The following is a 24,442-nucleotide window of genomic DNA, read 5'->3' on the forward strand; positions in this document are numbered from 1 at the left end:
GGAGTTCCTTCATCATCTTTGTGTAACATTGAGGATGGATGCATAGGAGTTTCCATAGTTTTTGTTGAACCCATGTTGTATTTTTTGAGCAGATCTTTGGTGTATTTTTCTTGACAAATAAAGATGCTTGTTTTTAATTGCTTGATTTGTAAACCAAGAAAGAATTTTAGTTCCCCCATCATGCTCATTTTGAATTCACTTTGCATGAGATTAGAAAAATCTTTACACATCTTCTCATAGTGGACCCAAAGATTATATCACCAACATATATCTGAACAATTAATAAATCTTCTTTAAGAGTTTTCTTGAAAAGTGTTTTATCGATCTGACTTCTTGAAAAAAACCATTGTCTTTTATAAAGGAACTCAACCTCTCATACCAAGCTCTACGAGCATGCTTTAATTCGTAATGACCTTTAGATAGTTTGAACACATGGTTCAGTTTCTTTTTGTTTACAAATCCAAGAGATTGGTGAACATAAACCTCCTCATTTAGGAAACCATTCAAGAATACACTTTCGACATCCATTTGGAAGAGTTTGATACCTTTATGAGTGGCATTTGGAAGAGTTTGATACCTGGAACCACTAGTCTTGATTTATTTCTTATGACTTATCCATCCTCATTTAATTTATTTCTGAAAATTCATTTAGTTCCAATGATAGATTTGTCTAGAGGATTGGACACAAGATCCCAAACTTTGTTTCTTTAAAATTGAGATGATTCTTCCATCATAGCGTCAACCCATGATTTGTCACTTATTGCCATATCAACACTTTTAGGTTAAACTTGAGATATCATGGTCATGTTGTTGAGATTTTTATTTAATGATTGCTTGGTTCTGACTCCATCCTTAGTATTTCCAATTATCAGATCAGGAGGATGACGGGTTACTATCCTCTATCCTCTTGGAGGTTCGAGAAAGGTTGGATCAGGATTGTCCTCTTCATTAGAACCGTGAGTTCTAGAGAATAAATGTTCATCTTCTTCATACTTATCCAAATTATCTAAACACAAGTCATCAAACTCATCAAAATAATATGTATGGATTCCTCTACATTTTGAGTCCTAAGATTATATATTCTATAATCTTTTGACGATGTGGAGTATCCTAAAAATATACCTCTATCAAATTTTGAATCAAACTTTCCTAAATGATCTTTATTGTTTAGGATGTAACAATAACATCCAAATATATGGAAGTAAGAGATATTTGGTTTTCTACCTTTCCATAATTCGTATGGAGTTTTGTTAAAAAAAAAATTCTGATGGATACACGGTTTGAAACACAGCATATTGTGTTGATAACTTCAGCCCAAAAATATTTTTCAATGTTAGCTTTATTTAAAATAGTTTTGACCATTTCTTGTAGAGTTCTATTGTTCCTTTCAACAACTCATGTTAAGGAGTTCTTGGACAATAAAAATTGTGGGATATCTCATTTTCATAAAAAAAAAATGTTTAAAAGATTCATTTTCAAAATCACCCCCATGATCAATTCTCACAGAGATAATGTTTGTTTTTTTTTTCATTTTGAATCATTTTACAAAAATATTGAAAGGCTTCATCTTTATGTTTTAAAAATAGAACCCAAGTAAATCGTGAGTAATCATCAACAATCACAAATTCATATCTTTTTCCACTAAGACTTGGAGTTTTGATAGGACAAAAGAGGTCAATATGAAGAAGTTCGAGAGGATGATTTGTTGAAACAATATTTTTTTATTTAAAGCTTCTTTTAACTTGTTTTCCTTTGGTGCAAGCTTCACATATTTTGTCTTTCTCAAAATTAATTTTTGGAAGATCTTTCACTAATTCTAATTTAGATAATTTAGAAATCGTGTTTAAATTTGTGTGACCAACCCTTTTGTGCCAAATCCATTTGTCCTTTTCAATAGCCATAAAATAAGATTAAATAGACAAATCATTCAAATATAATTCATATAAATTCTTTTTTCCTAATTCTTGAAAAATATATTTTACTAGAGGATGAATGTTTAACCTCTCATAAAGTGGGTTTGAAAATTACTTCGAATCCACTATCACATAGCGACTAATACTCTACAAGTTATGTTTTAAACCATCCACATATTGAACATTTTCAATTTTGGCATAATTATTTTTGTCAATAATACTTGTTCCTTTAATTTGAGCTTTGTCATTATTTCCAAAAGTGACTAATCCTCCATCTTTTATTACCAAGGAAATGAAGCAAAGCTTATCTCCTGTCAAATGTCTTGAGCATCCATTGTCCAAGAACCAAGTCTTTCTTTTGTTGATCAGAGGATGTACATGTCTCAGAGTTTAAAAGTGACTTAGGTACTCGTATAGAATTGGGTCCTTGTTGGTTAGTTTTTCCTATTGTAAGTGACTTAGGTGCCCAAATTTACCACATAACGAGCATCCTCTTTTGATGTTTTCAGTTTGCTTCTTGACATGACAATTTTTTATAAAGTGTTCAGGTTTTTTGCAATAAGTACATTTTGGTTTATCCTCCTGTTTTTTAGGAAGAAAAAAATGTTTGTATAATTTTTGCTTTTGAGAACTTTTGAATCCAATACCAGCCTTGTCCAAAATTCCTAATTGAGATCCCATAATTTTTTTAAAAGTCTCAATGGATTGACAAAATTGTTAATGTCGTTTTTAAGTTCTTCAACTTCTAATTTTAAATTCTTATTTTATGTATCGTCTTTTGGAGGATGAATATTGACATTTCTTTTGTTCAAAAAGTTGTGTTGCTCAGACAATTTCTTATGAGGTAGCTGCAAGTCCAGAATGATTTTTTGATATTTATCATTCTTAGCTTGTAGTTCCTCATGAAGTTTCTTTAGCTAATAAAGTTGATTTTTAAGAAAACCACATTTATGAGATAGAGCGTTTGAGTCATTCAATAAGTTGTCAAATTATATTTCTCGTTCTTCACAGGCAGGACAAGGTTATGAGATAATTACCTCTTCAGTTTCTAAATTTGCCATGAGATAGAGATTTGCTTCTTCCTTTTCATGTTCAGATGATGAATCATCACTGTCGTACCATGTAGCCATCATAGATTTGTTTTTGTAGGGGAATCTTATTGGGTTTCTTTTGTTTAGAGGAAATTCCGTTTTGTAATGTCCTACTTTGTTGCATCTAAAAATGTTATCTGACTTTTGTCAGATTTTTCCCTCTGAAATGGCTATTTGTCTTGTCCTCTTCGATTTATCATCCTCTGAATTCTTTTAGAAATAAGAGTGAGTTCATCCTCTTCCTCAAACATAAGACATTCAACGTTTTCTGCTTTTGTGACTTCTTCAGCTCGCTTGGAGGATGGACTTTCAATTTGATTTGTCTTAAGAGCAACCATTTTTCCTTTCTTACTTGGTTTATCTGAGAGCAGCAATGGTTCATGTGCTCTAAGTGTTCCAACGAGATCTTCTAATTTCATGGTGGCCAAGTATTTTGCTTGTGTGATAGCAGTCACCATTGGTCTTCATTCTATAGGTAGACTTCTTAGAATTTTTCTTATCCTCTCTTGGACAGAATATTCTTTTGCAATGGATTGAAGATTGTTCAGTACAATGGTAAGTCTTGAGAACATCTCGTCAAAACTTTTTTCCTTCTTCATTTCAAATATTTCAAATAATTCAAATTATCGTACTCCCATGTCAATCCTTGCTTCTGTTACATGACTTGATCCTTCATGATGGATCATCAATGTGTCCTAAAATTCTTTAGCACTATTGCATTCTTCAACTCTGTCATATTATTCCCTACTAAAAGCACACGTTAGAAATAAATGAGCTTTAGATTTTATGAGTACCTTAGCATTTTCATCAGCAGTCCATTGTGCTTGAGGTTTTTCGTCGGAGGTTGAATCTGCACTATTGATTTAGATGACATGATTCTCATTTTCAACCACATACCACATGTTGTTATCTTGTGATATGAGAAACAATTCATTCCAACGGTAGTAGTCTGTGCCATCAAAGTAAGGAGGTCGGCTGGATGATCCTCCTTCTGGTATATACTTAGCTTTTGACATTCCTGATCTTTTTCTCTTACACTGTTAGGTGTAGTTTTCAAGAGAACCTTGCTCTGATGTTAATTGAAGTAGCTAAAATATCACTAAAAGGGAGGTTGAATAGAGCTATTGGAGTTTTTAAATTTTCTTTTGAATATGTATCCTCTACGAGAGTATAGAGAATGACACACCAAGATTTATACTGGTTCACCCAATGAAGGCTACGTCTAGTCCTCACAAACTTGTGAGTTTTACTATGGCTCAAATTGGTATGTCCTCTTTACAAACCTCTATTTTAAGTGTATGTGCCTAGCCTCACCAGGCTTACAATTTCTTTTCTTTTCTAATTACAAATATTACCAGTGTAGAACAACTTGAAAATTATAGAATAAATGATTGATGATCAAATTATGATCTTTCTCTTTACAATAACTTTCTAAGAGGATATTCTAAAAGATATAGTTTAGGACTATAGAAAGTGTTGAATTAAATCAACTTTTTCTTCTTTTTATCAAGATGATGAGGAATCTGTTTCTTAATTTGAATACACTTTAGAGCACAAATTAGACATTTAACAAAATCATAATCATTTAAATAGCTTTGTTATCATTAAAATTATTTAAGAGAGATTTTGTCTCAACAACGTGAAAAAACAATTCCCCAAGTTCCAAGAATGGCTTGAGAAGAAAGGTAATCTATTTTCATTTGTTTGTTATGAATCTAATATGATTGATATTAATATAAACACCTGGTGGATTGTTTTAGGATCAACAATACATATAACTAATTCCTTGTAGAGTATGCAAAACCTAAGGAAGCTAATGGGAAATGAGCAAATTGTCATATCAAGAAGGAAAATGGGCTCACACATGGAGACTATTGGAACTTGTAATTTGACTTTGAATAATGGTTTTGTTTTTGAATTAGAAAGGACTTTGTATGTATCAAGTTTTTCGTGAAACTTGATTTCAGTTTCTAGACTTGTACTCTTTGGATATTCCTTTAATTTCATAAAAATACATAATTTGAATTATTTTATAATTTTGAATATGTTGGGACCTATTTCCATAGAGAGAATAGAAAGGTTAGTGAAAGATGGGGTACTCAATACTCTTGATTTTGCTTACTTTGAAACTAGTGTTGACTGGATTAAGGGAAAACATATTGACATGTCTAAGAAATGTGCCATTAGGCGTTTAAACATATTAGAGAGAATTCATAAAAACATATGTTGTCCAAATATGGATGTGCATGGTCAGAAATATAACATGTATGGATTCTTCCACAATATGAGTTTTCCTATTCAACAACACTCTATAAGCCTTGGATCTTTTAGAGTATCCAATGAAGGTACACTTTTGAGATATCGAATCAAATTTACCAAGCTTATCCTTAGCGTTTAACATATAACAAGTACAACCAAATTGTTTAAAATAAGAGATGTTAGGCTTTTTACCTTTCCACAATTCATATGGTGTTTTATTAATATAGACTTTATTTTGAATATAACATGCAGTATTAATTGCTTCAGCCCAAAAGTGTTTTGCATCATTCTTATCATTTAACATGGTTCTTGCCATTTCATGGAGTGATCTACTATTTCTTTCTACAACTCCATTTTGGGGGTTGTTCTAGGACAGGAGAAGTTGTGAGAGATTTCATTCTCATCACAAAAAATTTCAAAGAACTTGCTTTCAAATTCTCATCCATGATCACTTTTAATTATTACAATCTTAAGACCCTTTTCACTCATTATTTGTTTGCAAAATGTGATAAACATTTTGTGGGATTCATCCTTACTTCTTAAACAAAGCCATATTTCTTTCACTTAGAGAGACTGTTTTCACTGGCCCAAAGAGATCTATATGTAAGATCTCAAGGGGCTTTGAGGTAGAGAATGAGTTCTTAGGGGTAAAGGAGTTTTTTGTTTGTTTTCCCTTTTGACAACCTTCACACATAATTTCAGTTTTGTAACTAAGCTTAGGTAGACCTCTAACAAGTTGAAGTATATTCAATTTTGAAATTAATCTATGGTTTGCATGACCTAATCTTTTGTACCAAATTAGTTTCTCTTCATTTACTAACATTAGACACTTAACCTTTTGTTTCTCTAGACTAAACAAATTTATCTTATAAATGTTATTTTGCCTCTAACCCATAAAGAGTACAGATACATCATTTTGACTAATTGTCTTGCATGTTTTATTGATTGAATATAATATCATAATTACTATCACTTAACTGACTAATACTTAATAAATTATGGCTAAGACCCTTAATAACCAAGGCATCTTTAATATAAGGGGAAGTACCATTACCAACTGTACCTTGACCAATGATCTAGCCTTTTTGCAAAATTCATTGTGCCTCATTTGCTCAAAGTTAGTTCTTGGAACATAGACTTTTCTCCAGTCATGTGTCATGAGCATCCACTATCTATGTACCATAATTGGTGTTTTAACTTGATTGATGACGACATCTGCAACAAAGATAATTTTGTTCTTAAGTACCCAAATTTGGTTGGGTCTTGGTTTGTTAGTCTTGAAAGGTTTCTTGTTTTTCCTTGTATTTAACATGGGACAAGATAATTTGGAGTGACCTTTCTTAGAGCAAACTATACACAAGATATCAAAGGGAATAGATTTAGGTTCAATTATAGTTTCTTTAAATCCTATACCTGTTTTACCATTTCTCTTACTCCATAAATCATATAAGCATGTTTGCTTTTTTCCATACCATTAGCAAGAAAATCTTGAAATACTTGTTCATGCTTATCTGACTTACATGTGGTATTTTCAATTGATGTTGAACTATGATTGCTTCTTAGAACCTTTTTCTGCTTGGATTTCAAGGCCGGAGTCTTTTTCTTCTTTTTGGGCTCATCTTCTTCAAGCCCAATTTCATGTGATCTGAGATAGTTGAGTAATTCTTCTAGTTTTAGAATATTCAGATCATTTGCTTCCTGATTGCTTCCAATTTAAGGTATCCACTTTCTTGTCAAACTCCTAAGAATTTTTTTCACATGATTAGAAGTAGTGTAACTCTTCTCAAGTACCTTTAATCTTGAGACCAGGGTCAGGAATCTGGAAAATACTGTTTCAATGTCTTCATCTTCTTCTATCTTGAACAACTCATACTTTTTGACTAAGAGGTTTGCCTTTGCATCTTGAACTTGTTTGCTTCCTTCGTACTCATTGAACTTGATTGTCTCCTTCTTAGTGCACTTGTCAAACTCCTTGAACGTGATTGCCTTTGTCATGAATGTTCTGGACTTTTGATGCATCTTGTACATTTTCTTCAGATCAATACTCATCTCATTTCTTACAATTTTAATACCGTCAGTATTCTTCGAAACAATATAACTATCTTCCACCAACCCCAAAGTTCAAGATCTTATGAAATATAGAAACTTCTCAGTGTGTCTTTTTCAATACAAAACGTTATCCATCAAACAGAGGTGGTATGTTGATGTTTCCTCCAACAGCTTCTTCAGTGAATCCAGACATATTGAACTTTTGGATCTTTTCTCAAACACTAGAAAGTGCTCAATCTTGAGACCAAGCTCTGATGCCAATTGAAGGTGCAAACACGAGAAAGGGGTTTGAATTGTGTTTGCCAAAGTTGATAACTTTTTGATAATTTATTAATAAATAAAAAACTAATTTGGTTTTGGTGACTTACTTGGAGTATAAGCAATCGGATTCAGAGGTAGCAAGCAATGAAAGCATAAATAATTTGACACGTAGATTTATCCTGGTTCACTGCTAACTTGGCTACATCTAGTCTCCTCATTCAGAAGGCTTTAATCCACTAATTCAAATACCTTGAATTACAAAGCATCTGACCCTCCAAGTCAGTCTTCCCAAACAGTCTGACAACCCCGGACTTTTGAGGAACTAACCACATTGACCTTACAAGTTAAGTCTTCTACTAACAATCTGACAACTTCAGATTGAATAAGAAACTAAATAACTATCGAGTTGGATACAAAAGATTGGAACTTGAGTAGTTGCTTCTAAAAAGTTGATGATAATAATAACTTTCACACTCTAAGAAAATAACAATAAGAAAATATCTCTAACTTGAACAAGTATTTCTCTCTTTGAACTCTAAGACTACTATTTTCTGTTTTTCGATGATTTTCTTCTTCAACTTTGAGTGTCTATTTATAGTTAAAATTTAGGATTCAATTTAATCCTTGTTTAATTCTAAATTGTATTTTGTTTAGATTGCGTTTGTAAATTCTTCAAATTGATTATGTTCCTTTTTTGTTTAGATTGAGATTGTAAATTCTTCAGATTAATTCTATTCGTATTTTGTTCAAATTGTGTTTGTAAATTCTTCAGATTGATTATGTTCATATTTTGTTGTACATAAAACTTGATTAAATCTTCTACAAATCTTGACTATATCTTCTTCCATACTCTTTGAACTTAAATATATTGTTCTCATAAAATAATTTTGTTATCATAAAAATTATAAGTATAAAATAAACTTGGTTCCAACATCTACACAAGCCATGAGTTGAAAAGAGTCAAACTTGTGATATGATGTCATGATTGATGAGATGAATTCCATAAAAAACGTTGTTTGGGATCTTTTTGAGTTACCTAATGGAACAAAGGCCATTGGTTTTAAATAGGTCTGTAAGACTAAGAAATACTCATTATGTGACATTGAGAGATACAAGGCCAAACTCGTTGCTAACGGATTTACTCAGAAAGCATGGACTGATTACATAAAGACCTTTTCTCTTGTATATAAGAATTTCATGTCATCCTGGCTTTAGTTGGGAATTTTGATCTTCAGCTACATCAAATGGATGTGAAAACAACATTTCTTAATGGTGATGTAAAGGAGTAGGTTTATATGAAACAACCTAAAGGTTTCTCCTCTAGCAATAGGGAGCATTTGATTTGTAAGCTTAAGAAATCCATATATGGATTAAAACAAGCCTTTTGCCAGTAGTATCTTAAATTTCATGGAACAATATCTTCATTTAGATTTGTTGAAAATCCCATGGATCAATGCACATACCAGGTCAGTGGGAGTAAAATTTGCTTTCTAATTCTATATGTGAATGATATTTTGTTTGCTTCAAATGATAAGTGTTTGTTGCATAAGGTGAAACAACTTCTCTCTAAAAACTTCGATACGAAGGATATGGTTGAGGCATCTTGTCATTGACATTAAGATCCATAGAGACACCTCGAGGTATTTTAGATCTATCACAGGAAACCTATATCAATAAGGTTTTAGAGAGATTTCATATGAAATATCGTTCACCAAATATTACTCTCATTGTGAAGGGTGATAAGTTTAATTTGAACCAATGCCCTAAGAATGATTTTGAGCTGAAACTAATAAAGTATTTTTTTTTTATGCTTCTATTGTTGGAAGCCTTATATATGCTCAGGTGTGTACAAGGCTTTCACCAAAATGAGCATGAATAAACTGTGATAATGAGCATGAATAAACTCAAGCAAATACATCAAATAACAATACTTTTACAATTTAAAAATTATCTTACTGCCAACAAATTTCTTTACGACATCTTTTTTCTTCATTAAAAAACTAAAATCAAAATCAAAATCCATGTATCAAACACAATCATCTCTTCAAAAAATAGAGGAATTCCTGCTTTAATCCCATCAAACTTTGTATAGAACACATTTACCTCTTACAAAAACAAAAAATAAGAATCCAAAACACAATCATCATTAGATTAGCATATTACATAATACTAGAGTTTCAACTACTTGCATAACAATCAACAATTGGGTTTGAAGTTTGAATTGGGAGTAATGATGCACACAATTATAATTACAAATGTGGAAATTTCATGGAGATTATATTATATGTGCATGAAAAGAGCCACAATAGTTATCCCAATCTGTACTATGCTGACACTTGATTGTCTTCCACTTGCATTGGTAGTCTGAGAGACGTTTACAAACATATAACCTAACAATAATTTTCAAAACAACAGTTTTCAATTTTCAGAAAGAACGAAGGGTCATAAACTTCTTGCAAGAAATTACAGTTCGAGTGGTGAACTTACATTTATAATTAGTCCATCCTATGCACTGATTAGCCAAATCATAGACAATAAACCTATCTTTTAGATCAAAATCTGCAAAAGATAAGATCATACTAGTTAATTCATGATTATCATACCTGCATAAAATAAATATGGAAAGACTAATTTACGATTATCGGACTTGAGTATAAAATACTAGCTTCTTTTTGGAATTTGGATTTATGTAACATTGAAAACTAACATAAATTTAAATATCTATTAGAAATCAATTTGAATGAAGATAATGAGAATTCGAACATTTTTTGTAACACTCAATCGGTGTTCTTCTTTTTCAGTTGTAACAGATTTCGTGAAATTTTAAAATAAAAAACTAGAAATTCTAGATGAAATAACGGCACACTTGTTAGCCACATATAAAAAGAATCTTTAGAATTTTTTACCATTTATGAAAGTTCTCATTTAATAAACAAATGAGAGAATTCTATTAGTCTGTTTAAATTTGTCATCATCTAACCTCCTAATATTGTGAGTCCCTTTTCCATTTTTTGGAAATCTAGGCACCACGTTGTGTAGTCCTGTTAATACAAATTGGCACATCAGCTGCATACAACTTCAAAGAATAATTTACGTATATGCAATAATATAACAAGCATCCTAACAGGCATAAACACTTCATGCTTACCATACTTTGCACAAGGTATTGTGCTGGTTTTAGTTTCATGGATGCTCCACCCGCAAAGTTAATACTAACCAATGAAAAATTATCAATGTTGAATACGTAACAAAAACAAAAAAGTTTAATGATATTTAAAAATTACAATAAGACAAACAACAAATATTATATTTGTAACTACCGGGTTGAGACCTTATAGCACGGGTTTCCTTCTTAAATAAAGGGAGTGGTAAATCGTGATACGACAATAGTTATCTACACATCCATTTGAAAATTGAACATTAGTATAGGTTAAGAACAAAATCATTTATAAAATACAAGAGAAATAAACAAACGCCCTTAAAGAAAATTAAAAACAAGAATTATATAAATAAAAAATAAAAGATGTAAAGCATGCTCAATTGCTTAAGTATGTTAAGGCATACAAATCTCCATTAAATCATTTCAAGATATAAAAAAGAAATTGACTATGATGAATGGTTCATAATTGATTTATATATACAAGATAATAAAAACTAATACTAATCAAATAACAAAAGAATGTGAGAATCCAAAGAGTAAGAAAATATTCTAATTATGTTCTCGCAATGTAAAATTCTTCACCATAGAAAAGGAAAAAAAGAATAATATGTCCAAACACCCACATATTCTAGTCCAGAGCTAACATAAAAAAAAATAGTGCAACAATCCATGACCTTTTTTAGAGATACCCTAATTTTTATTTTCTTTATAACAGCATAATAGTTATTTTTGCTTAGAAATTAGTAGCACATACATATACTTGAAAGTTCAACATTCAATATTTTGGGCTAGCTATAAGAAAACTTACGGCATGAACGAGAGAATAATAAGCTTCTTGAATAATATAGGTTAATGTTGTACCACTATCGACTATAATTCCCTGGTCGTAAGAGGGTGCAAATACATTTGGATTAATTGGGAGTTGTTTACCATTTACATAAATGCTCTGAAGATTTAAGGTGTAATGAATCCTGAAATTTAATGAAAAAGGAAATTATTAGTCAACTATATTGCACAATGTATTATTTATAAGAGTAAGAAATTACAAGAACATAAACGGATCAACAAGCATTTTAAATAGATTCTTAGTAATATCACATTTTACATTCAATAAAGTAACGATATTTTAAAATGATTCTTCACGGTAATGTTGATTCAAATGTACTAAAGGTGTGCCACGTGATGAAATTTTGTGGAAAAATAAAATAAAGGAACTGAAGGGGAGAAAGGAACAACAAACTGAGGAAATAAAATAAGAAAAACAGGATGGAAGAATATACACTGCGATGGGACCACTGGACTGTAAACAATATTTGGCTCTAAAATTGCACCAAAAACTAGAATGGATCCTCCATTACTATCTCCTTTTAAGCAATGAGGGAAAACTTTGGGTGTTATTCTTTTTTATGACAATTGTGATAAAACAGATATAACACCAGGGCCAAATTCAAAAATTCCTTCAAGCGCTTCCCCATTTTCAATCAAACCTCCAAATTGTTTGGTGCTACACCTATTGTAAAACAACCATCCAATAGGCATAGAACCTAACAATAATTTTGAAAACAATAGTTTTCAATTTTCAGAAAGAAAGAAGGGTTATAAACTTCTTGCAAGAAATTACAATTCGAGTGGTGAACTTACATTTATGGTTAGTCCATTCTATGCGCGGATTAGCCAAATCATAGACAATCAACCTATCTTTTAGAACAAAATATGCGAAAGATAAGATCATACTAGTTAATTCATGATTATCCTACTTGCATAAAATAAACATGCAAAGACTAATTTATTGTTATCAGAGTTGACTACAAAATACTAGCTTCTTTTTGGAAATTGGATTTATGTGACATTGAAAATTAACACAAATTTAAATATCTATTAGAAATCAATTTGAATGAAGATAATGAGAATCCGACCATTTATTGTAAAACTCAATCGGGTGATTTTCTATTTCAGTTGTAACAGATTTCGTGAAATTTTGAAGTAAAACACTAGAAATTCTGGATGAAATGATGGCATACTTGTTAGCCACATATAAAAAGAATCTTTAGAATTTTTTACCGTTTATGAAAGTTTTCATTTAATAAACAAATGAGAGAATTCTATTTTTTTTTTCAATTCTTTGCGGAGTTTATAGTGTGTTTAAATTTGTGATCATCTAACCTCTGAATATTGTGAGTCCTTTTTCAACTTTCTGGAAACCTATGCACCACGTTGTGTCGTCCTGTTGATGCAAATTGGCACTTCAATTGCATACAATTTCAAAGAATAACTTATTTATATGCAATAATATAACAAGCATTCTAACAGACATAAACATTTCATGCTTACCATACTTTGCACAAGGTATTGTGCTGGTTTTAGTTTCATGGATGCTCCACACGCAGAGTTAAAACTAACCGAAGGAAAATTATCAATGTTGAATATCTAACAAAAACAAAAAATTTTAATGATTTTCAAAAATTACAATAAGACAAACACTCTTTCATATTATGTATATAAAGCGTGCTCAATTGCTCAAGTATGTTAAGGCATACAAATCTCCATTAAATCATTTCAAGATTTAAAAAATAAATTGACTATGATGAATGGTTCGTAATTGATTTATATATACAACATAATAAAAACTAATACTAATCAAATAAGAAAGAAATGTGAGAATCCAAATAATAAGAAAATATTCTAATTATATTCTTGCAATGTAAAATTCCTCGCCATAGAAAAGGCAAAAAAGAATAATATGCCCAAACACCCACATATTTTAGTCCAAAGCCAACATCCAAAAACAATAGTGCAACAACCCATGACCTTTTCTAGAGGCACCAGAATTTTTTTTTTTTTTTATAATAGCGTAATTGTTATTTTATCTTAGAAGTTAGTAGTACGTACATATACTTGAAAGTTCAACATTTTGGGCTAAGTATAAGAAAACCTACCGCATGAATGATAGGATTATAAGCTTCTTGAACAATATAGGTTAATGTTGTACCACTATCGACTATAATTCCTTGGTCGTAAGAGGGTGCAAATACATTTGGATTAATTGGGAGTTGTTTACCATTGACATAAATGCTCTGAAGATTTAAGGTGTAATGAATCCTGAAATTTAATGAAAAGGGAAAATATTAGTCAACTATATTGCACAATGTAATATTTATAAGAGTACGAAATTACAAGAACATAAACAGATCAACAAGCATTTTAAATAGATTGTTAGCAATATCACATTTTACATTCAATAAAGTAACGATATTTTAAAATGATTTTCACTGTAATGATGATTAAAATGTATTAAAGGTTTGTCACGTGATGAAATTTTGTGGAAGAAAAAAAAAAGGAACTGAAGGGGAGAAAGGAACTACAAACTGAGGAAATAAAATAAGAAAAGCAGGATGGAAGAGAACATACTGCGATGGGACCATTGGACTGTAGACAATAATATTTGGCTCTAAAATTGCACCAAAAACTAGAATGCCTCCTCGTTACTATCTCCTTTCAAGCAATGAGAGAAAACTTTGGGTGTTATTCTTGTTTATGAAATTGTGATAAAACAGATATAACACTAAGGCCAAATCCAAATATTCCTTCAAGCGCTTCCCCTTTCCCAGTCAAACCTCCAAATTGTTTGGTGCTACACCTATTGTAAAACAACCATCCAATAGACCTAGAACCTAACAATAATTTTCAAACCAAAATTCATATTAAGAACTAGCTAGTATTAACAAAAACATGGGAATAAATGCAAATACTATCATAGAATATAAGTAGATCTCAGTGTTTCCCAATTCTTCTTTTTTTTTTTTTTTTTGGAAAAATCAAGCTATTGACAAAAATTGCATTACCAATTTAATCATACATATAGCATACAAACATACCCATAGTTGTGTAAAATAAATAAGCACTTGGTAGTTAATCCCATATTGCGGCGCGTCGCGGCCAACCCAGGAAACCGGGATAGCGAGTTGCGGGATAGGGGGATGACCTCTACATGAATAATACTATATAAACATGCATAATTAAACAATGTCTCAAACTCATAGTCTTAAACAAAATATACATTTAGATACCAAATAGTCTTAATTAAAATGTAGATTTAAATACCAAATATCATCATCTTCTTCAACATAGTAGAGTAATAAAATAACAAATATTAAAACTAAAATGCATGTTATAGGAATCAAAGATCATCATCATTTTCAACATTGTCTTTTTCCTCTTCTTCCTCCTCCTCGTCCCCATCAACTTCAATATATTCTTCGTTCTCCTCCTCCTAATCCTCATCAAATTAAATTAAATAAAATCCAGGTTTTCTCTTTTTCCAAACTATGTAATTTTGTTTTTTTTAACACCGAAATTGAGCAAACTTAATGGTTTTAATTTTTTATTTTATGTTGGTTTTTCGTTTAGTTGTAATTTTAATAACCCTTTAAGATTTCTAATGATCTTTGTTGACTTGTTACTCTTAAATCTCACTCTCACTCATCTCATAAAAATAAAATGAAACTAAACTCAGTTGCCTTGGAGTGTGAAATTGAAGACATCTATTGAACCATGCAACATTCTTGAATGGTGAGCTTTATCGCGAGCTCTAAGCGTGTCCATATCAACACGGGGGTTAAGTGGAAAGTTCCGTTTTAAAGGAAGGTAATGGGTGCAACCGTCAGTACAATAATATTTGCCATGTAGCATGCCAACAACAACAACGTCAAAATGTTGAACTGCATTTTTACTTTAGAACAATATATAAAGAGAAGGTGGTTAAAAGAACAAAAGATCAAAGCAGAATCAAAAAGAATGCAAGGAAGAGAGTTTCAATGGAGTAATACTAAGTTTGTATTTGGTCAGATAAATTGACAAAACTTTCTTGTGGTGTAAACCATGTACGCACATAAAGAGTCTCACCATTAATAGCAATGAAGAGTTCAATTAACTTGACATTATGGTTACATTCATTCATTTTTAGTAACACATTCATTTCATTAGTCTTCCAAACTTTTCAAATGAAAGTGTACTAAGTTTCTTAGAATATTTATTTTCATTTCTATTTATATCGAATATTTCCTTTTAAATATACTCTTCATTATATATATAATTAATTAATTGAAGTGAGTTTAATAATATTTTTTTGATTAAAAGGGAAAAAAATGGCATATAAAACAACAATTTGTCATTTTTTTTAAAATTTTTTTTATGAAAGTAGATGTTGCAAATCTAATTTCGACATATTTATGGTTTTCACATTTGAGAACGGATACCCCAACTATCCTATTATGGTGTTATTTATGCAAAATAAAATATTGTTGAATTTTAACTTCATTGTTATTTAATTTTTAATTTTCTAAATAATTTAAACTCTATTTTAATTGTATTTTTATAAGTTTGATTTTAATATTTACACTAAAACCTTTCTAAAATTATAGAAATACATAAAACATGTATTGCACATATGATTTTTTATTTCAAAATAAAAATAATACCATATTGATTAATTAGTTTTTTTTAATTAAAAAATTGATTTATTAGTTAATGCATACAAAACATTTAATAACATATGATGTCATTATATTTTAGGTTAAAAAATATTATTTTAAAACCGAATCACAATTAATGTTTTTATCAAATAATAATCTTAAACTTAACACTTAAAATTTAGTCCATAAAGTATCTGAGATGGAGTTCAAATCTCACATATAGTTGTAAAATGACTTATAATGTCATGTGTGTTAATAATAAATAATATCCACATAAAAGTTATATAATAAATAATAACAAATATTTTTTTCACCTTGCTCAATAGTAAAAATGAATGTTCCAATAATAACTTTATACCATCAAACAAAGTCTCCAAATAAGCTCTCGATTCCTAACCCCTAAGCAACATATGTGACAATAAAGAAATGCAAGTGACTAACATTACGTACATACATTTATAATGTAGGGAATGTTGTAATTTAGCAACAATAGAAAAGTGTTTTTTTTTTTTTCAGAGTGAAGTGTTTTACTTTAAAACATTGATTTTAAAAAAATATATACTTATTGACAAAATTTGAATGAAACAAATGTAGCCAATAAACAGGAACCAAATGAGTGGAAAAAGAAATCCGAATATTACCTTGGTCCGATGACAAACATTAGAAGACCATAAAATCAAGAAAATAATCAGTATTCAATAAGTTTATATACATCAAAATACATGTAAAAATAGGTGGATAAAATACACACCTTGTTAAAGAATCATCTCATACATGCTTTATGCCATATTAATCATCATGAATGAATGACTGAGCAATGACTAATAGAAAATAGTAGTTGAAAGATTGGTAATATGTTACGGGTAAAATAAATTGCAAAAGAGTTAATGGTAAAGATTTATGAGAGAAAATATAAGTGTACACAATATTATAAGAAAAAAGTGATGAGGTTTGCAAAGATGACATGTGAGGAATATAGTAGTTTACATATATATATATATATATATATTACAATAATATAAATAGGTAGGAGATAGATAACCAAAATCAAATTAAATCTATACAGTACATTGAGAGTAGGAATACTCATATTACTAAAACTATCATGTTGTGTGTCAATTGAGTGTGGTTACATGTGTTTTTTACTTAGTGGCTTTATACTAAATAAATGTAAGTAGAGTTTCTTATATTGGTAAATGGTATATTATAGCAAAGACCAAAAATGTATACTGTATATCGTGTTTATCTAAAATAACTTCATAATTATTGGATTTTCAATCCTTTCAATTGGGAAAGATAATTTTGAATAACTTCATAATTATTGGATTTTCAATCCTTTCAATTGGGAAAGATAATTTGGAATCATGTTCTAATGATGCATTTTGACATTTTAGTCTTATAAAATTTTAAAATTTTATTTTAGTTTGTCTATATGAAATATTAATCTACCGAAATTTTTTAGTCTTGTTAGGTCAACTATATCTTAATTAAGGGAAACTTATGTGACTATGTGGTTATTTTATTTTTTAATAGGTTGGTGTTTTGGGAATTAATAAATAATTATTTTTATTTAATTATTTATAATTTATTTATTTTGAAAAATTAGAAATTTCATTTTCATAATAAACTCATCTTCCCCAAATTTAACCTATTTTCTTGTTCTCCATCATTTTCATATCAAAGCAATGTGTAGCGCCAAAAGCATACATGAATTGAAATAACAACAAAAGGCTTCATAGAATTGACATACTAAACAAAATAGAAAATAACAAAAATGAAATAACGACGAATATACTAGAGTAATACCAACAAAATCAGACTATTTTTATCATTTACCAAAATGATGCAAGATTTTTAAAATTTACTTGGCTAGGGAAGTTATTGATCTAATTGTAACTTGTCACCTTTTTTAATAAAAATACAATTGCAAATAAAACAACACTTCTTGTAGCTGTAGCTAGCTGCATGTCTCAGTCGCATGGCCCCAATTCCATGAAAGGAGATTCAATTATTTAAAAGTGAATCGGTCTTTTTTAGCCGCTCTCCCATCATGGGACGGTGCTTAAGTCGTGGCATTGTCGACGATCATCATAAGTGTAGTATTGAGTTTTTCAACTTTTTTATTTTCCCTCGCGTATTTTATTTTTTGTTTTTTTCATTGTGTTTGTGCCTTTTAAATTTGAGAACGGATATAACAAAAATATGAACAAAAAGTCTTTTGTTATCTTTGATTAAAGAATAAAAATTCTTTTGTATTGTTTGATTCAAGAATAAAAATTCTTTAGTATGATACCATCTTTTTCACTTTATATAAACATCAATCGCAAATTTAACATATATTATAAAAATTGGAAGTTTAATTAATATAAATGCATTTTATGTTGATTTTTTATCTTCCAATATAAATTGATACTATTAATAAGAGAAACAATTAGACACATAGGTAATAATTAAATAAAATGAATTTTAAAAAAACTCGTTAATGACACTTATTAAGAAATAAAAAGTTAAATAAATTTTAGTCTTTATGAAATTTTAATGTTTTGTTTTTAGTTTCTATAAAAAATTCTACATCTTTCATACTCAAAATTTTCCAGTTTTGTTTTTTATCCCTCTTTTCAAGTCAACTCATAATTATCATTTAAATTTGTAAAAGATTTTTTTTGTAAATATTTAGAATGTTATAAGAATATCTCATAAAAAAATTAAATTGTTTTAATGAATGATATGAATTTTTAAGCTTTTGATAGTTAAAAATTCATATTTAATTCATGTATTTTTTTAAAGTTTTAAATTTTCGTTGGAAAACTCTTCAAATTTTTAAACATTCTAAAAAAAGATCATTCAAATATTTGAATAATAAATATTAGTTAACTTTTTATATTGTTGAATGCACCAATATAGTTAGTTGGATTAGCCTAGAGCGACTACTATCTTCTGTTGGACTTAGTAATCAAATTTGAAACTCATTTTTTCATAAAAAACTTTTTATATTGTTGGAAACATATTTGTAAAAATTCCCTCAAAAATATATGTTAACTTAATAATAGAGACTAAAATTATTTTGTAAGACTAAAAGTTGTATTTTTATTTTATAAGGTTTAAAATTGAAAAACTAGAATTTTATAAGACTAAAAATATATTTAATTCTAAAAATTTATGCTATCTACTTGTGTAATTCTCTTAACTTCATGGATAATTTTTTTTTTTCTTTTCAAATTTAACATTATTGTTTTTCATATCCTTTCTCAAAGTAATTATTTTTCATCTTCTCTCGATGTATTGTTATAAAAATAAAGGTTAAATATGTGTTTGGTCCGATAACTTATTTTAAAAGTTTATTTTGGTCCCATAACTTTAAAACAGTCAAGTGGATCCCTTATGATTGTTGATGCAACTTGGTCTTTTTCGTCTTCTCTGTTAGTCAAAGTCAAATTAGTTATACATTAATTAAGAGAATTGACTAAACTTTCAACCTTCGTCAAGGGACCAAACTCGAAGTACAATTTTATCCATCAAATTCAACATTTTATCAACATGTAATACAATGTCATTTTCTTTTTAAACCAACACATAAAAAACAATGTCACAATAGTTTTATTATCTACTCACCAATACATATCAAAATAAAAATTACACCAACACACAATACATCAATACAATTAAAAATACCAAATTTTCTTTCATTTCATGAACCAAAAACCCCTTTTTTTTCAAACAAATTTCCATATTCACAAGGTTTTGAGGAAGAAAGAAAAGTAAATTTTTTTCACCTATTTTGCATAAACAACAAGAAAGTTTGAGAAAAGTTGACTTTTGGTGAACCCTAAATTGATTTGGGGAAGAAAAAGAAGGGAAGTGGAGAACGCTATTAAGGAAAATATAACTCATTTATTGAAATAAATTTTCATATTCACAAGGTTGTGAGAAAGAAGACTAACAAAATTTGTTCGCCATATTCACTTATTTCATGGAAACAATGAGAAATTTTGACAAATATTGAGTTTTGGTAAATCCTAAATTGATTTGGGAAGAAGAAATGAATTGGGGAAAGCTTTAAACAACTATATACAGCTCATGTCACATCACCAAAATTTAACACCACTAAGTTAACAAAAGGGACCAAGTTGCCTTAACTTATGACTATTTTAACTTATTTTAAAGTGACTAAACTGAACTTTTTAAATAATTTAAAGAACCAAAACGGTATTTAAGCCTAAAAATAAACATAAAATGAGAAAAGTAAATGACAGATAACAGATACACTTTCTTTAATTTAAAGACATTTTACTAAAAGTAACATGTATTTAGCTTTAACCAAAAAAAATAATTTTAAGAGCCTTGCAGCGAAATTCACATACACTTATGTGAAAAAAGAGGGATATCCATGTTCGAACTCGTATCTAAACATATCAAATGTCCCAGAAACTACTTTCTAGGCTATACTCATGGGACCAAATTATTTGTTTAAAATTGAATTAAATCTAGACTAATTATGACATTATTCTTTTCTGTAATGTTATTGAAACATTCATTATTTTCCTATACTCGTGGAATCTAGTTAATCACGTCAAAAAATGTGGTTAATTCAATTAAGTAGACGATTAATTCAATTTACAATCAAAATTATGGTTGATACAACAACTATATGATTGACCACAATTTTGAACGAGATATTAATTAACTATCTACTCAACTGAATTAGCCACAATTTTGTATGTGATGAACAAGATAATGCAAGTGTAAGAAAAATAAGGTGTCCATAAAATACTTTTGTATCTTTTATAGAGAAAAAGGACCATCAATTGAATTTTTTTTATAGGGGAGTCGTTTAAGTTTGGGCTAGTCACATACTAGAGTGACCATTTCTTTTATTGTAATCCTTTGTTCCCATCACATAAGTATTCTGCTATTTTGTGTTTTGAACCCATCAGATATCATAATCAACCCCCCCAGTCCATTATACACAAAAGATCAGAAACATTCTTCTATGTTCTAACATTGCTTACGCTCTATTCCTCTAAACTTGCATTTTATACCAATCACGTCCTTTTTTCTATAATAAAGGAAGGATTTTTAGGAAGAGGAGATTATGACAATTTATTTAGCTTAGAAACCAATGTTTCGCTAAACAATTGTCAACATCTTACAACCACCAGAGTCTAAAACTTACATGATATATCTATAATCACAAGTTTCAGAGAATAGTCAAAATATCAAAAGTTGAACAGATGACAAGTAGAAGCATATTACAATCACTATAAATATGTTGATTATTACATGAAACAAACATTGTCATTAAGTTCTCTGTCATATTATTGAGAGAATAGATAAAAGGCCATGTTATGTTACTTAGAGTGCACTTTTATAAGAAAAATACACAAATTCATAAACCAATTAAATGTATCAATTCAGTTTATTTGTATTATGCCTCTAACAACTCCTAGTATTTGTCAAGCATTTATCCAGATCATGAATTCCATGATACTATCAACCACCAATAGTCTACAAACAAACTGACATTTCCCCTCCTAGGCTAGTTGCATGTTCAATTTTTAGTTGTGACTACACAAGCAATTTGATGTGCAAAGAGATAACAAAGTTACAAAAGCCAATAATTTATTAATCAAATCAGTTGCTAGTGTATTAAATGAACTGACATGACTGAGAATAACATGCCTACATTAAATTAAACTCGTCATTTAAGTATGATGGCATAACAAATTAATTTGATGTGCAAAACATAAAGTATAGTATCATCATTGAAGGAAGAATGGTCACCTTACATGGTGTGCAAGAGAGTAGATCCAAGCTATGATCGATGAGTGTTAGATTGTGATGAAGGTTGATCACTAGAAGTTTGCTGCAATAATGAAAGTCAAATAGTGAGCTACTAGTACCACAAATACAATAAAGAACTATAACTAACCATATAATGATAAGAATAAGTTACATTGTTATCAAGACTACTCAAAAGATCAGGTGTCGTGGATGAATTGGCAAAGAGTTGCGCAAGAAGCAGAGAATCTTGGGTTGGTAGATCCAAATAATTGGGACGGACAAAGACCATCTCTTACACATTGAACCCGACCAGAATGTTCCTTGCCGAGAATTTGTCTGTTATACTTGGAATAGGAGCATTTCCTTGACTTTCAATCTCAGAAATGTTCTCCTACACGGTTTAAGTTATAAAATAAAAACAGAGAGCATAAAAAATAAAATGGCATTAAAGTAATACGAAAAAATTGATTACTTAGACAAACAATTCTAGCTTCTTCATTAATGTATTTCCATCAATTCTTTTTGTGAGTATCAATTTATAAAATTCCACAACTCACTGATTGCCCGGTTTGACTCTCTTATTCATTAAAATTACATCTTATTGTGTTTTTTTGCCTATCGACCAAGATAACCTCCTATGAGCCCATCAACATCTTAGTAAATAGGTCGGGGACCATCAAAAGGAATTAAAACTATCCCTCCAATTGGAAGTGGGTCAGCATCCCTAATCCTTATAGGGCGTTCTTTGATCTCTCCTTCAACGTCTGCAAAAAGAATATTAATTGAATCAAATAATACATGAACAAAAACAAATTATACAATACATGAAAATTAAATGACATACTCTTGACTTGAACCACCCAAAATATCATCCTTTTAGCCTTATCAGTAGAAGCACCCCCATCGCCAAGTCCAACTAAAGGCTCAGAATGGAGTTCCTGAAGCTCGTCAAACACAACAGGCCCATCCTTAAGTGAATCAAAAGATACATGATTTGTCTCCATATAGAATGAAATGGACTAAAAAAATGTGGAATGAATTAAGGTTGTACCTTAACCAAGGAGGGAAAGACACAAATAGTCACAACACAAAGATTCATGACAAAATAAATTCTACAATGAATTTACTACATTTTGTGCTTATGACAATATTACTATTTGATGTTATTACTATTTTAATGGTCAATTCATGCATGAACACATAGATGATAGATCAATTCAACTATTATGCCAACCCATAACCATTTTTTGCACTTAAACTATAATATCTTATGTATTCTATGCCATGAAATAATCGTGGGTAGAGATAAAACAACAGGCACATAAGAAATAGTTTGTCTGCTTGGCACATAAGCTGCAACTTACTGTCATTTTATTTTGTACCATTCTATTTCTCACTTATTTAGATATTCCAACAAAGTTGTAGGAAAGAACAAATTGTTCAATACAAACACATAACAAGTCATTCACTTTCATCAATAATGAATCTGAATTCTCAGAAATTCAAAGAAGGGGATGCAATACCAAATATGGAGAAGAAAAACATGAACCCGGCTGATATTTGAATGACTCTCCGACTCCCAACAATCCTGCATTTTTTGACCTAATGCCGAGGAAAAAGAAAAGACAATTAGATAATGTATTTAATATACTCAACATGAGATAATAAATGATAAAATTCTCCAAGGTCAAACAAATTTAATGACAATAAAAAGTGCAGCAAAACGTATACTGATGCAGTGGATCCAGTTGTCGTGCCAAAAGAGCCATCTAAAAGAGTCCCAATACCCTGAAATCATCAAACTTCAACACATGATTCTAATTTTCATGAAATAAATGCACTTATACATGTACTGTGAAATAATGACATAGTACCCGCCAGCCAGCACCGCAGTTGAGTGCCGAAGGTGGAACAGGTGTTGCACTGCCAAATCTTAATGCTGCAATGAACGTCCTAGTTGATTGTCCTCAAAGAATGAAAAGAGTAAAACACATATCAAAATATACCCAAAAGAAAAGAAATTGTCAAATTAAATTAACAGAATATAAAAAAGAACATGGGAGTTCACAATTCACATAGAACTTTTGCTAAGCACGACCACAATACCATACTGATCATGGCACATATTGTCATATACAAAATATTGCTAGAACTAGCTTTTGTGATGATTACATCCAAGAATAATAAAATATATAACAACCATCGCAACACGAGTTAGTATACATTTAAAAAGGAAAAGATTAAAGTAAACATCTACAATTGCACTAAGAGAAGCAACAATCATTGCAAAAGCATCACCGACATTGAAAGAAGGGTGTCCCCATTGAAATGGATATGGAACTTTTACCCTGCACAGATGTAGAAAAAGCTAACTATTCAATGTTGCTCTATGCATTGCACCAATCTATGACTAGTATATATGTATTCAAAAAAGCAGTAAAGATACAAAAAAACATA

General features: G+C 29.9%; 2 protein-coding genes across 2 annotated transcripts; both read right to left on the bottom strand.

Annotated features, from left to right (window-relative positions):
- Positions 1 to 11,197: 11,197 nt before the first annotated feature.
- On the bottom strand, positions 11,198 to 14,408 carry LOC140920198 (aspartic proteinase 36-like). Its single transcript, XM_073368097.1, has 4 exons — positions 14,142 to 14,408; positions 13,670 to 13,832; positions 12,897 to 12,957; positions 11,198 to 11,704 (listed from the first exon to the last, which is right to left on the bottom strand). Exons 1-4 carry the CDS (start codon positions 14,153 to 14,155, stop codon positions 11,688 to 11,690), a joined length of 255 nt encoding a protein of 84 aa, XP_073224198.1. The 5' UTR covers positions 14,156 to 14,408; the 3' UTR covers positions 11,198 to 11,687.
- An 8,071-nt stretch (positions 14,409 to 22,479) lies between these two features.
- On the bottom strand, positions 22,480 to 23,783 carry LOC105852857 (uncharacterized). The gene is made up of 4 exons (XM_073368096.1): positions 23,717 to 23,783; positions 23,509 to 23,587; positions 22,830 to 22,923; positions 22,480 to 22,749 (listed from the first exon to the last, which is right to left on the bottom strand). The coding sequence occupies exons 1-4, from the start codon at positions 23,752 to 23,754 to the stop codon at positions 22,640 to 22,642; spliced, it is 321 nt and encodes a 106-aa protein (XP_073224197.1). The 5' UTR covers positions 23,755 to 23,783; the 3' UTR covers positions 22,480 to 22,639.
- Positions 23,784 to 24,442: the final 659 nt, after the last annotated feature.

Source organism: Cicer arietinum, chromosome 4 (genome assembly GCF_000331145.2).
Source record: "Cicer arietinum cultivar CDC Frontier isolate Library 1 chromosome 4, Cicar.CDCFrontier_v2.0, whole genome shotgun sequence".
NCBI lineage: Eukaryota > Viridiplantae > Streptophyta > Magnoliopsida > Fabales > Fabaceae > Cicer > Cicer arietinum.

Bases quoted from the DNA above. Each gene is read 5' to 3' on its own strand.
- LOC140920198 (XM_073368097.1), bottom strand. The intron at 12,958-13,669 runs GTAGGTTTTCTT...TTGCATCAACAG, and splicing joins ATAATCCTATCATTCATGCG to GACGACACAACGTGGTGCAT.
- LOC105852857 (XM_073368096.1), bottom strand. From the start codon at position 23,754: ATGGCTCTTTTGGCACGACAACTGGATCCACTGCATCA. The intron at 23,588-23,716 runs GTATACGTTTTG...CCTCGGCATTAG, and splicing joins CAACTGGATCCACTGCATCA to GTCAAAAAATGCAGGATTGT. The intron at 22,924-23,508 runs GTATTGCATCCC...GACGAGCTTCAG, and splicing joins GTTTTTCTTCTCCATATTTG to GAACTCCATTCTGAGCCTTT.